The sequence below is a fragment of the Acomys minous genome (assembly GCF_964271855.1).
Source record: "Acomys minous genome assembly, chromosome: 2".
In the NCBI taxonomy this organism is placed as follows: Eukaryota; Metazoa; Chordata; class Mammalia; order Rodentia; family Muridae; genus Acomys; species Acomys minous.
In genome coordinates, this window is record NC_140484.1 from 37,909,729 (window position 1) to 37,924,867 (window position 15,139).

The 15,139-nt window shown below is 43.5% G+C and overlaps 1 protein-coding gene across 5 annotated transcripts in view; it reads right to left on the reverse strand.

Annotated features, from left to right (window-relative positions):
• The window catches only part of CEMIP2 (cell migration inducing hyaluronidase 2), an 86,315-nt gene that overhangs the window by 16,458 nt on the left and 54,718 nt on the right, over positions 1-15,139 (reverse strand). For all 5 annotated transcript variants that reach the window (XM_084764374.1, XM_084764378.1, XM_084764375.1 and 2 more), the window contains 4 exons: positions 13,129-13,344; positions 8,404-8,612; positions 3,161-3,343; positions 443-662 (listed from right to left, as the gene is read on the reverse strand). In XM_084764374.1, the coding sequence (XP_084620500.1) occupies positions 443-662; positions 3,161-3,343; positions 8,404-8,612; positions 13,129-13,344 (828 nt within the window). The remainder of the gene's footprint in view (positions 1-442; positions 663-3,160; positions 3,344-8,403; positions 8,613-13,128; positions 13,345-15,139) is intronic.

Below are 15,139 nucleotides of genomic sequence, written 5' to 3' on the forward strand. Positions count from 1 at the left end.
AGCACTCAAAAGGTAAAGGCAGATGATCAGGAGTTCAAGGCCGTCCTTCTCTTGATGAGATCAGTCTCCAAAAATATTAAATGCATGCATATATAAGTAAAACAATTTTATAACACTTTTAGACATATAAACCCAATAGTACTGTTGTGACAGAATCCCAAACCTAGGAAATAAATAGTTTTAGTAAATTTAATAATCTTTAATGTTAAACTATAAGTCATAATCAAGGTAAATTAATCAAGAGAAAAGACACTTTTTGCTATGAATAGGGACCATTTTACTTCTTATGAGCCACACATTCTAGAACAGATGAAAATTCAAGAGGCGTCAGCATGTTTTTATAAAGTTGCAAGGAAGATGTTTCAAAGTCAAGTTCTCCTGCTGCCAAGACAAGAGACTCTGACTTCTCCCCTAAGGCCCCCTCCTCCTCCACACTGCTTACCTGGTGGGTGCCACACTCTGGGCAGCGCCCTGTGAGCATGGCTGCCATGCGCTTGACTGCCGAGGGCTTCTTGTAATACTGTGGGTAGGCTTTGGCCATGCAGTTACTGATGTCTTTGGAGTCTGTGGCTGCCTGAATCTTGACTCTTTCACATCCCTGAGATGAACAGTAACTGTGGCCATCTCTGTGGCTATGGGCTCTGAGATAAAGGAATAATAACCTGCAACACAGAGACCAAGCCAACTGATGTTAGTTCCTCTCCGAAGCATAACACTTCTCAGCTTGACTCATGGCCAAGGGGACATTTCACCAATAAAGTAACTTTTCCTTAAAAGAAAAACAAATTGCAAAAGTAATAAAATGCCTCACTCTCCTCCTTATCCCCCTAGTGTATCAAGTCAAACACACAAGTGCCTTGGGGAGCTTTCATTCAGATGTCCTGAAAGACATCAAAGTTGATTTCTGGTTTAAATTAGTTCAAGAGATCATCTGAGAGGAAGGAATTTAGCTTGTCTCAAAAACTCCTTGAAAACTCTATTTATATTGCGTTTATAATATGGAACACTGATATAGCTATTCCTTTTGTAGTAACTGCTCATAAATCACTGTGGAAACAGGAATAATAATGCAGCAACCGTGGCTTGTTTAACTAAGGCTAAGAAGAATCATTGCCCTGTGATGCTTTCCAAGAGCACGCGGGCCTGTGCTCCATCCTTCTCAACTTAGCCAAGGCCAGGCTAAAGGGAACAGCTTCACCAGTTATGAAGTATAGTCTCCTTACCCAGATAAAAGGGAAACCCAAGTCCTAAGAAACGCTGCAGCGTTATCTGAAAACCTGGTGTTTCCAAACCAAAGAAGTCAAGGTTCAATGTACTTGATAAAATGGGACTGAGTACCAGAAATCAAGAGTTCACATCCTAAGATGACGTCAGTGGACAATGCAGTTATAAGTGAAAGGTAGAATACAATCAAAGTAGACTACGAAATTCTCAAAGAATAAATAAAGACATTATAAATACATTGTTTTTTAAAAGGTAAGAGCTAAGCACGATGGTGCATGCTTTTAATTCCCGTACCCAGAAGGCAGGGCAGGTGGCTCTCTGTGAGTTCAAAGCCAGCCTGGTCTACACAGAAAGAGTCTGAAGCCAGCCAGAGTTCATAGTGAGACCCTGTCTCCTCCTGCCCCTCGAAAAGAAAGAAAACGTATGTCCCAACATTTAGGAATTTTAGCACAAAGAATTAAAGAATAACAGGGGCCTAAATGGGCAAGAGTCTTAATATATAAATTATATTATATAAATATATAAATTATATTATATATAATATATAAATTATATTAATATATAAATTAATATAAATTAATATATAAATGAACAGAATTAAAAAGAAATAGATCTTCAGAAACTGGATTTTTTTTTTTTAAATAACCAAACCAGAAAATAATGTTCCATCTTTGTACATGCATAATCACTAATTTGTGGCCACTGGAATGTCCTTTTAAAATTTGGGTGCTCCGTTTATTTTTTGTGAGAATTCAGCTGAGAATGTGGAAATTCTGTCTTCAACAAAGTAAAGGTCCAGTTAGACAATTTCTATTTAATGAGAGATTGAAAATTGGAGACTCTTAAGCTTACCACACTGGCTGCTGGGATATTAGAGGCCAAATGAGTTGCTTCATAAACAGAGGCTAACCAGATAATTAACAAATGAGCCACAACTTTCTTCCCCCAAGCAAGCTTACTCCCACTTCTTCCCACAATGAACTTGTCTTTCCCAAACATGCCATGCCAATGTTAGTCCATGCCTCCATGCATCTGTGGACTGTTTCTTCTACCCAAGACTCCTTAACCCGGCTGGTTCTATCCTGTCCTAATCACCCAAGGACTAGCTAGCGTGGCACCCTCTCCAGGATGTCACTGGTTACTCTCGGTAAACCTGTTCATTACCTGCTAACTTGGCACAGTAGCCACACAGCTGTCGGACTTAGAGCACTTAAGCGTTTCACCCACTAACAACTTGCTGCAGTGACCGGACTTACTGCAGAAGTGGATCCGAGCTACATGGGCATCTTCATACCTAGAGGGTGGACTGTCAGCCTACGGGTGGAGTCGGAAGGAGCATGCTACTTGCTGGAGAGAAGAGAAGATGAAGCCTACCATAACCCACAGGCTGAGAGACTGTAACTGGACAAAAGCAGACAAAGCCACCAGGACCCCAGGAGAGCAGGATAAGAGTTAAAAAGTGGGAAGACGCAGCCTAGAGAAAGTTGGAAGCAAATATGCCGTGGTTACACAGTGACGCTTGAAAACTATTGGTCAGCTTGAGAAATAACCGTAAGTTAGAAGGAGGAAATGGGTTTTCTGTGAACTATAAACAGTATCTTACATAAATAACGATTACAGAGTTGTTGCAGAAGAACAAATTATTTGGATTTTCACTCGGGCCTACTCACGGCTCCTGACAATGATACTCTCTTCCCAAAACTGCCTCAATAAGTAAACAGCAAATATCTTCACTTGAGTCCTACTGCCAACTATAATTACAAGTCATTTTAGCTCTGCTCCTAACCCCTAATAGTGATGAGCACAAGTGCCCACACCACATCTGCCAAGCAGCCATCAACATCCACCCGCTCTCAGCTAAGCTAGAACCAGCAATTTCATCCTTAAAGGGGGAAAAAAAAAGCATTAGTTCTCATTCACTGCTTCCATGAATTACCCTGTGGCAGCGTCAAAATAGAATTTTCTCTCCGAGGGCTTCTTCTGTAGCTCTTCCATCGACTGTGCAGGCTCGTACTCTTCATTCTTCGATAATGAGCCATTCTGTCGCTGCAGAAAGCCAAAGGTAACCTGAAAGCTTGTGTTGGATGGGTAACAGAGGCCAACGCGGATCCAGTCATCCCTTTAAAGGTGAGACAGAGGGAAAAAAATAATTAACACTCAAGCTATTATCTTTCGACGAACACAGCAGCATATGGAAGGAATTCTTAAGTGTGACTTCTCTCTGCCTTTTGAATCCTGAGCCTGATACACTTATCTGGTTCCCAAATATCTTGTCAATGGGTATATAGCAGAAATATGATCTGTCAAAAGGCATGAAAACCAAAACTTGGCTTTAAGAGAAGCTGAAATTTATTTGTGAGTTACAATTAGATAACATATACTCTAAATGGATAAAGTTCAAGTTGGATATGGGTACACTAACATAAAACCACCAACATCCTGAAAACAGATTTGTCACGTAGTAAAATCACTTGAGAGAATGTTTGAATATATATATACATATATATGCATATGTATATATGTATGTGTATATATATGTATATATATATATATATACACATATATTTTTAATAGCAGTTAAGTGATTTTCTAGTGGCACAATTGAGAGAAATGAAGGTACATGCCATGCATCCACACCACCAAACTACTATAATGTTCTTCCTGAATGTTCTTAACTACAAAATTATCTCTTTTTTAAAAATTAAAATGCTTCCTTCTTTTTGGTATTTTCTGTTGTGCCATTTTAACTCTCAAGCGTATCATTTTAAGCATTTTCACTTGCACAGTTTGGTGCGTTAGTCATATTCACAAGGCTGTACGTCCCATGCCATAACCTTCCACTCGTTCCACTGAGCCTCAATACGTAGCACACATTTCCCTGAGCAATCTCACTAGAATAAATAGGATCGCAGACAAAAGCAAGGCTGTCCTATGAGGTATCATGTATAACTGCAGAAAGGGGTAGAAAACCTCAGGTTCATGATTGTTTAAACAGCTACAATCCATCCACAGCTCAGAAAAACCTGAGGGCAAAGGGAAAGGGGACGGTAATGTTTATCTGCCTTGCATTAATTAGGATTAAGGATTATCTCCATTTTCTTTTTGGTTTCTCTGTATTTTTCTTATTATGTTTACTAAGTACAGCATTTAAATGTCTAAAGTATCATTTTCAGAAGCAGAGCTATGACCTCTCTGTAATTACACTAAATTCAGAAAAATTATTCAACTTTTCCTCTGGCCTCTACCCATCGTGTAATTTTATGAACTTTTAGCTAATCAGGAAAGGAAAAGCTGACTTTACCTCAAGCTCGTGTTGATTCTTGAAACTTCTGGCCTCACTCCCTTTTCCCTTTAAAAGTCCTTCATTTGTCCAGAATTGAGTGAAAAGTTTGCGCTGTACTTCATAGAACCTGTCCGTCACTTCACTGAAATATCTCACCCACGATCCAGCCCAATGTAACTTTGCGGAACAGCAGCACTGACTACTCTTCAGCACCCTCCCTAGGTTCTTTTGTCCTTGGCTTCTCTGCAACTCACAGGCAACATCAGGCTGGGCCTGACACAATGGAAACTAGGGACTGAATGAGTAGGGGGCTGCTCCCAGGATCTGGGCAAAGATGCTGGAGGCCTAAATTTAGCCATAAACTCTGAAGGCAGGACCGGAGGTATCGGAGTGGCAGAAAGATGCTAGCCGGGGGATGGAGAGGGAGGGTCAGCATAAGGAGTGAGTGCTGGGCATTGGGGCTTGGCGGTAAGCTGTTGTTAGAGAAGAAAGTAATGGTTCATGGGGAGCACCCACAAAGCTCACACGAAGAGCATCCACCATCTGAACACCCAGCTTCGCAAGTGAGCCACTTGTACCCAAACTCCCAGTCCTTTGTTTATTTCAACTGCCTATTAAACAAAATCCAACAAGTCAAAGCTTCACGACCAAAAAAGAGAAACAAGCTGATCAATTTTCAGGTGCAGGCTTGAGTAACTGTGGAATCCCATGAGCTGGCCACTAACACAATGTCAGATTACTCTACCACGCAGCTTCCACACAATCAGATTCAACCAGACCAACTGCAAACTGAGAATATGCGAAAGGAAAGACACTATCATTGTTCTGAAAACGTATTTTCCCTCGTCGTCGTTTCAAAAACAAAAGTGGCACAACTGCTTACGATGTCTTAACATTGAAAGTAATCTACAGATGAAGATGCTCAAAGAATACAGCAGGATGTGCACATGTGCATTACAGGCAAATATCATGGCACTCCATAGAAGGATGTGAACATCTATAGAGTTTAATGTTTTCAAGATGCCCTAAAACCAGCTCCTCAAAGACAGAGGGATTACTGCTCTCCTCCTTTCTAGTTTAAACTTTTACCTTTTCTCTGATGGTCCCTAAGTTCCTACTCACCAGATCCACCACTCTGAGCAGAGCAGCCTTTTCTCAACTCCAGACTTTTGAACAAGACTGACAAGTTACAAACAACACTTCCTGACTGTGCCTGGCTCTACTGACCTAGGCAGAGTGCAGAATTAGTATTCCTAGTCTCCGTCTACTAAATCAGACTTGGAAGAGGAGGAGGAGGAAGGGGGGAGGGAGGCAGAGGAGGAAACAGACATATATTTACTGAACATTTCCCCCACCTCTCTAATTCGACCTCATTTACCTTGATATCAACCAACCCACAGTAAACTGGATTCAGCGTGACTGACACTAGTTAGTTGAGACAGTGTTGTCAGACAGTATTATGAAAATCTCTCTTATATTCTAAGATTCTAAGAGATTGGAAATTTTTTTTTCCTGAAAAATTGACATGTATTCAAAGAGAGAACAAGCAACGCAAGCTGTTCATCCCTTGGCTGCCTTTGCTGCCCACTCCAGCTATTCTTCAGCTCCCCGGCATTGAACCCTGGCCAGGGCCAGGTAGCAGGACAGCCCCTCAGAGAGAGCCCACAACACTGAGGGGCATCTCTTTAATGGAGCGCTGTAGGAAGCCTCAATGTCTTGAGGAGTCTTACTGTCAGTCTTCTTGTCGTCTGCTGTCACCATGTTAGTAGCCACACCCTTACGGTCAAACTGACTGCCATGACCAATTCTGTGACTGTACTTTGCCCTGCTGGTGAGGCACTCATAACTGATAGCCTCTGGCCAGCAGCAGTAACTAATTCTCTTCTAGAACCAGGCCAGAACTCCATCACGGACACATCTCATTCCTTTTGGTCCATATCGCCATACATGGCAGAAACTGTGAAATCCCAGGCATGCATCTTCTCAGTGAGCAGCTCCACCTTCCTCTGGTATTGATAAAGATTACTGCCTGGGTGAGAGTCAGTATTTCATACACGGCAAGCTTCCGCCCTGCTAGTTCCACATTGATGTATGCTGGCAGATACCCTACCCATGCAATCCCCTAGTGCCATTAACTATGTCTTGTATCTACTGAGCCAATTCCTGAGTGGATGCCAGAGCCAAAGCCCTGAGTGGCCTTTAGATCTGGGTCAATCTGCTGAAGAACTGACACGGCAGATGTAGCTATTTTCCTTGTCCCAGACTGAGCATGAGCAATCCCTTCATAGCCTCTTGACACAATGAAGAACGGCTTTCTGCCGGGTGGCCGAGGACATCTCAAAACCACAGGTGTAAATACCCCAGAGGAGGGATTCTGGGAGATTCACGTCATCAAAGCTATCCACAATCTCATTCCAGTTTCTCTTGATGATACCTTTAGGCCATTGTCTCTGGCTCGAGAATCCTGACTCTCAGACATGAGGCTGGAACTTTTGCTGGACCTCACCACCAGGTTAAGAATACACCTTGAGGTCACTTACGACTTAAGATGGCTCTCCTACTGTATTCTCAGCCTATCTGATTAACTAAGATAAGGCAGAGCTACAATCCTGTTGTGTATTCCTCCATGTCCCTGACCCAGAGTACTTATGTTATGGCAATACGTGCTGAAAATTACATATAGGTTGAGAGCCACCTAATAAAACAAAGATCCACTGTAAACGCAGGAAGCAACATGGATACCAGTTGATACAGTTTGCGGTTGGGCTTGCAGTTTGTTATCTGGGACAGCTGGGCTCAGAGAATCAGTAAAGCTTCATTCACAAAGACTGTGAAAGTCTTTGAGATTTCTGTAAAGTGTCCCTCATTCCTTCCCTGTGTGATGCTTTCCGTGCTATTCAATAAATAAAATTGAGCCCTTGGATAAGGACACAGACAAGATGCAGTCAGGACAGACAGACAAGGAAATTCAGATGCCTATACTAGACAGGCTACTGACAGGAGTCACCAAGAGAGAAGTGAGAATCCAAGTGGGCTTGGTAAACCCACTAGAAGGAAAAGTGCTTTGATTTCTTTTCCTTGGTGCAATATCAACACATCTTAGGGACTCAGAGATTATCACTGCACTTAATCAGACAAAAGACAGGGCAGAATAAGACTTCAAGGCAGGGGTGGGAGGGACCTGGTGTTCATGCCCCAGCACTCCTTCCTCTTGCCCTAGCAGCCATCATCACTAATCACGTCACTTTCTTCTATCCAATCTCTGCTTGGATTCAAGATTCTTTCAATTTTTGTCAGCTACTGTGACTCATACCATAATCCCGGCACTTGCGGACCTATAACAGTAAATTGTGACTGTCACAATTTCAAGGCTAGTGTGGACTACAGAACAAAGCTGTGTCACTTCCCTGCCCCATTGGGTGGGGAAAAAAAAAAGCAAAAGAAGGCAAGCCAGCTTTTTATTTTAATTTTCCACATGCTTACTCAGAAAACCACATAAAACTGGAGCCAGCCTTAGGAAACTGCAGCGCTCAGCAGATAGCATTACAACCTATCTTTTGAGCAGATGATACGGCTTAGAGTAGAACTCTGGCTAAGATACTTGAGGTCCTGGATTCAGTCCCAACCGCCTCAGAAAACAAAAGCAAAGCAAAGCAGGCCCCACTGTGGGGCAGCCTTTCCGTGCACAGTATCTGAGGACAGAGAAAAAGGGATGACTTTAAAAGCCAAGCCAATGTGCATGACCAGTCTGCACAATGATACTTCCAACCACACAGCTTCGACAGCATCTCCACAAGAGCAAACTGCATGAAATGGCTTCACATTATGTTATTCTTTTCCCTGGTGTGACTGCCTGCCTGCTCAACTGTTTGCAATGACAGAAAGAGAAACATTACTTGTTGAAGTTCACGAGGTACAAGAAAGTGGTACGTGGCGCCGGCCCATTCCAGTGGATGGTGTAGCCCTTCTCCAGCATGACGACAGGCTGGTACTGTGGGGAGATGGCCCTCTGGTTGATACCACGAAGCACCATGGGATGGGATGGGTATTCATCTCGTGTGATGATCATGCTAAGATTCGGAGTGTTCCACGTCTGAACATACACCTTTAAGAAAAAGTTAAGAATGAAAGGACGTGAAGAAGAGATAAATTGTTCCAAGAACTTACCCAATATACATCAAGGGTCTCAACTTGGAAAAGAGAGATTCTGTGTTAAGTGCCAGACCAAGTGAGCAGTGGCCAAGTGGTGTGCGCTGTGCTTATGAAACAGCCTGCTTAGGCTAGACACATCTAAAATCAGACCCTCTCTCTGCTAGCCAACATCATCATTAATTCCACCACCACAAGCCAGCTTATTCATCAGAATAGAGAACTTCTGTGGCTTGTACAGCTTGACACAGAAACCCCTCCATCTGAAGAGCACACGTCCAAAACAAATCAGGAAACGCAGGGGAAAACTGATATGCTCCAGGCAAATCTAAGGCTTCCTTCTGGTCCACGGGATGGAACATTCCTATCTAAGAGTCTGGCTTTAGTCTTCCACGACCTCCATCTGCCCAAGAAGTCATTTTTTTCACCCACTCAAAAAATAGAAGTTAAAAAGCTCTCAACAGCATCTGGAAAAACATGTTAAGATTAGATAAAATGGAAAGTCCTGATTTTTTTTTCCCCAGTAGCATTTGAACCACATTCCAGGCCAAGCTAAAGCCTTCCTCTGGGGCATCCTCCACAGGACAGCCTCAGAGTACTTTCCTAAAACAAATCACTAACCAGCAACACATTCTCCAGGAGAATGAAATCATATGCAGAAAACTGACATTTTACGCACAGTTCATTGGCCTCTTCACACTGGGCCCCCCACTTTATGTTCTTGGAGTCAGAATGTCTTCTCAACACTCATTCCTGTTGGATATCTTAATCCTGTACTGACACTACTTAAAGATTCAAAAAAGAGGTAGGAAACAGAAGCCTAGCAATTACCTTTCTTTAAATACATTGTGTGTGTGTGTGTGTGTGTGTGTGTGTGTGTGTGTGTGTGTGTGTGTGAGAAAGAGAGAGAGAGAGAGAGAGAGAGAGAGAGAGAGAGAGAGAGAGAGAGAGAGGCAGGCGGGTGCTCATGTACACCTGAGTGTATGAGATTGTAGAGACCGAAGGATGCCCTCGGGTGTCATTCCTCCTCAGGCACCGTCCACCTTGTTTTCTAAGACAGGGTTTCTTACTGGCATGGGCCTCACCAGTTAGGGTAAGGCTCTGTGGTGAGCTGAATAAAAATGAACCTCATAGGCCCATTGGGAGTGGCCCTATTAGGAGGTATAGTCTTGTGGGAGCAGGTGTGGCCTTGCTGGAGGAAGTGTGTCACTGGGAGCGGACTTTGAGGTTTCAGATGCTCAAGCCAGGACCAGTGTCACTCTCTCTTCCTGCTGTCTGCTGATCCAGATGTAGAACTCTCAGCTACCTCTCCAGCATCATGGCTACCTCCATGCTGCCATGCTTCCCACCATGATGATAATGGACTAAACCATGAGCCATCCCTAATGAAATGTTTTCCTTATAAGAGCTGTCAGGGTCATGGTACAGCAAGAAGTCCTAACTAAGATAGGTTGCTAGCCAGCAAACCCCTGAGATCCACCTGACCCTGTCTTCACAGCTTCAGAAATACAATTGGGCACCACTTTACTGTGTTATTTTCCAGACCTTAAATATATACCTATTATAGACTATGGCTTACATAATTTAATATCATAAGTATACTAATATTTGGCATATACTTGAGAGAGAAACAGATAAACATATCTTCTGCATTTTGCAAAATGGAAATCTGAGCGAGTGTGTGTCACTGTGGGTCTTCCTCATCTTTCAGGTTAATTAAGAGCAGAATGAGATTATACCTAAAAATACTTAAAAGAGCCGGGCGTGGTGGCGCACGCCTTTAATCCCAGCACTCAGGAGGCAGAGGCAGGTGGATTGCTGTGAGTTCGAGGCCAGCCTGGTCTACAAAGTGAGTCCAGGACAGCCAAGGCTACACAGAGACCCTGTGTCAAAAAACAAAAACAAAAACAAAAACAAAACAAAACAAAACAAAATACTTCAAAGTAACTAAAGAATGACAATTCTAAGAACCCAGGCATTCTGGCACATGTCCTTAATCCCAGTACTGGGGAAGAAGAGGCAAGCAGATCTCTGAGTTCAAAGCCAGCCTGGTCTACAGAGTGAGTTCCAGGATAGCCAGGGAGTCATAGAAAAACCATAGCTTAAAAAACAAAGAATGACAATTCTGTCTTGACATCCTGTTGCTCCCACCTTGTGCCATAAATGCACAGTTTATTTACTCCTAAGTAAAAACAGCTATATATTTGGGCTTCTTCCCAAATTTTAAATCTTCAGGAAGGAATTTCTGACCCATAATTCTCCTACTCTCCTGGTAAGCATAAATGACTCAAGCCTTCCTTCAGCTACAAACAGAAAGAAAATTATTACCCTGCTCTGCTCCCTAAGGTCAAATGGTTAGGTTCGTATCTCAAATAGCATTACAGAGCCAAAGGGCAAGTAAATGAATGGTAATATATAGTACTTAGTTAAAAACTATATAGTACTTAGTTAAAAACTGGAACCTAGGAAGATTATGAGCTACTATAACCATATACCACACACTTTACAGTCATAACGTCTTCATTAGTGACATTCACCATCTTCAATCAGTCAGATATACACACATATAAGCACACACGCGTATGCACACGTGTACGCATAGCAAAAATTAAATTCAGTAAGAACTGCAACTACTAAAGGAGTAAATGCTCCTTATTTTTGTTTTAATTTTAGAGTATCTGTAGAGTCTATGCATTGATGGAACATTTAATGTGGAGTGGGGCAATTTGGAATAAGAACAGAACGAAGGATGGGGATCCCATCTTAACCCACCATCTTTTCTTTCTTGTTACGCTGTAGTTCACTCTCCATCCACTCCTTTTCCCTGCAGGACTCGCTCGCCTATTACTACCCTTTTTCCCCCATCCATTCAAAGGGATGAGAAGTCCCACAACGAAGGCGCTAATCAAATAAACAGGAAATGCTGTCTAGTCTTCATCCCTCTTAAACCTTTTTCTTGTCTACCAAGAACAATCTAGACACTTTTTTTTTTAATTTAAGAGTAACAGTCTTTTACAGTGACTTCAAAGATGAAAGAATCATGAAGAATTCTACTCTAAGGCACGCCACCTACAGAAGGCTGAGAGGATGAAAACCACATCAAACCTGGGGTACTTGGGGAAGCGCTGAGCAGGAACCCACAAACAATCGCACTTGTGCTTACGAGGCTTTAAGCCAAGGTCAGTGGCAGGGAGAGACCACATGATAAAGAGAGGCATCTGGTATCAGCATCACAAGCCAGTGAGTTAGAGTGTTCCTTGTCCTCCCTCCAATTTCCCTCTTTGTGTTCAAATCAGCCTCTTTTATTCTTTTATCTCCTTTTTTTTTTTTTTTTTTTTTTTTTTTGAGACACTGTCTTACTATGCAGCCCAAGCTAATCATGAAGTAGTGATCTATCTCCACTGGCCTCTTGAATGCTGGCATCACAGCCATACACGACCTAGCCTAGCCTAGAAATCTATTATCAAATCCCACCCTTTATACGGGGGCTGAGGATTCTTTCCCCCTTCTCCAAGTATACGGAAACTGATGCCTCAGCTCCCTGAGAGCCTCCTCATTGCAAATCTCACTGTTAACCCCGGCTCGGTGATTTACAGGTCTGCTCTTCGAATGGCAGCAGGCACTGCAGCTGCGGAGCCCGACCACATACCAAATGCGATCCGTGAAAACATCCCGTCCTCACTCTCCTCATTATGCACGGCCACAGAAAACCTTGTAACCTACCCACCTCACATTTCAGCAAGTAACAAATCCAGGATTCAAATCCAGGCAGCCTGACGCCAGGCCTAGGCTCTCAACTCTGCACGCAGTGCAAATCAGCCTCCCGTCTGCTGAGATACATACTAGTTTCATGATTTCAAAGAGCTATTTCCCCAAACGGCTGTGCTACCACGTTCCTATGGCCACAGACTAACCTAATACAATTAGGACTTCCCTGCATTCCTTCTTGTCAATTTAGCTCCAAACCTCAGCTCCTTCCTTTCTCAGTGACTCACTGATCTGTCTCAAAGTCAGATCTCACAGAGATAAGAACCCTGAAGGCAAAGGATAAAACTCGAGGGGCCTTACTTGGGATGTCATAAGAAAGACCTAAAGGTCAAGAAACATCAGACCTAACTATCTGTGTTACAGTATTTGCCTGCAGTCTCAGGCCCCAGCAAGTGGAGACAGAGCATGGAGGAGTGCCACAAATCCCACGCCAGCCTGGGCTGCATGGGGAGACCTTGCCTCAGAAAAAGGGAGCTTTGTTTCTCTAGTCTCAGCTACAGCCCAACTAAATCACCTCTCCTGCTGACTCACTTCTTTAACTTTTAGTTGTCTTCCATTGTCAATTGCTTTCCTCCCCTCCCCCATAAACACCCTGCTTGGGAGACGCCAATCCCTACAGACTTGCCATCCTCCTGTGGGGGGGGGGGCCGGGGGGGGGGAAGCACCGCCAGGAACTGCAGGTCTGCACCACCTGCTGGACCCACCTGGGCATAGGTCCCGCTGCAGACCACTGCATTCCACTTAGTGACATTGACGCAGTTTGGATGGCGGATCAGGTAGTTGTCCATCCTTCCCACATAGGCGTCCTTGTACCCCGTCACAGAGCCATCGATGTCATGGAAAATGGAGTTCTTGTCACCGTCCAGCTCACAATCTTCAAACCAGGGGCCGGGCTTTCCAAAGAAGACATTCAGAGAGACCTGGCAGCAGAAAAGAGCAGACCATCAGAGAAGGAGGTTCCTGCCAGCTCACACAGCACCTGCCCCACGGCCCCGCTATAGGTGTACAACTTTCCTGCTGAGGCATAGGGTCACAGGTCACTGATGTCAACCATGGTACCCACTCCACCTGAGTTCCACAAAATGACGTGCTTGAGAGAAAACGCTGGACTGGGAAGCATTAAGCTGCAACTTCATTTTCATTCTTTTTTTTTTTTTTTTAAACTTATATGACGAAGCCAGGGGAAGAAAAAAAAAATAGAACCAGCAAATTTTATTTGCAAACTATTATGGACTCCATATGTATCAGGGTGTGGTGATGCACGCCTTTACTCCCAGCATTTGTCGGGCAGATACAAGTGGATCTCTTTGAGTTTGAAACCAGCCTTTATAAAGTGAGTTTATAAAATGAGTTCCAGGATGGCTAGGGCTGTTACACAGAGAAATCTTGTCTCAAAAATAAATAAATAAATAAATAAATAAATAAATAAAACCAAATTGCATGTGTAAGATTCTGCGCATTTCTCTGAATGCAAATTAAATCTGAATTACATAAAAATCTATTTGAAGTATACCAATAATCATTGTACTTCATGCCAAAAAATTTAGTTACTCAACCATTCCTATCACTCTTGCCCAGCAAAAACTCAGGACAGTTCGACACAGACACATGGTGTTGGTGCTGGCTTAAGGTGGCGAGGTTCTGCTGAAGTCACTGGTACAGGGGCTGCTGCATCTCATCTGAACACAGAGCGTGCCTGGCTCAGTATCTGCCGTGCCAGGTGATCGCATTAAAGCCTTTCCCAGGAGGCTGGAGTTGTAGCTCAATTGGTGGGACTCTTGCCAGTATATGAAATAAATCTTTTACTAAACACATAGCATCCAGTTTGGAAAGTGGGCTGTGGTTGACACCATTTTCTAGCTTTTAGCTACTTCCTGTAAGGGGAAAAAACACTAACATCTCCATGGCACACAAAAGCAGCTCTAACCAAGCATCCTCAACCAAGGATGCTTGTGCATCAACAGCACATCTAAGTGAGAAGCACCTCAATGGAGAACAGCACTCTTGGGATTGGCTGGCCCCGGGTTCTTGGCGCTCCTGTTCCCACAGCGTCCCCACCATAGGGAGGATGGATGAGGCCCGGATAGGATCGTCTCTTATGCTGTGGCTTCTGAAAGGCCGCTCTCAAGCCCTCCTTTATACCAAGCCACTCCAGGTTTCATGTGGATGTGATAAAAAAAAACCGTGAGCACTGTTCTAGTCTTGGCTGTCTGTGGGTCTAGGGGCTGGAGGCTCGGTTTCTCTCAGGCCACTCACGGAACCAGCAAGATGGAAAAGGTCTGATGTTCTAAGAAGGCTGTCCTGTGGTTGGTAATGGCGAAACAGCTAAGAAAACTATTCTGAGGGCAACTGAAACATAAATAGAAATCCCACATCTTCTTTATGTCCAATGCCAACTTCTATCACACTGTCCCAATATGCCTCCTTGTGTACCAACTTTTTGCCCCTCACAGAAGGGGATACAAGCCAGAGAAAAGCATACCACCAGGCAGGACCCCAAATCTGTCACTGGCCCAGCTTACTACTCAATGTCCCCAAATCAATCCTATCCCATCTGGTTCCCATGAAACTGGATGAGCTCACCATATCATCACTCCTTGTCCTGTTGAAGACATCATCTGATGTCAAAAATAGCCCGAGTGGCATCAGACTTGTATCCCCACCCTGAAGTCAGTGGCATCGAGTCATGAGTTAGGAGTTGCTATTGTGCATACT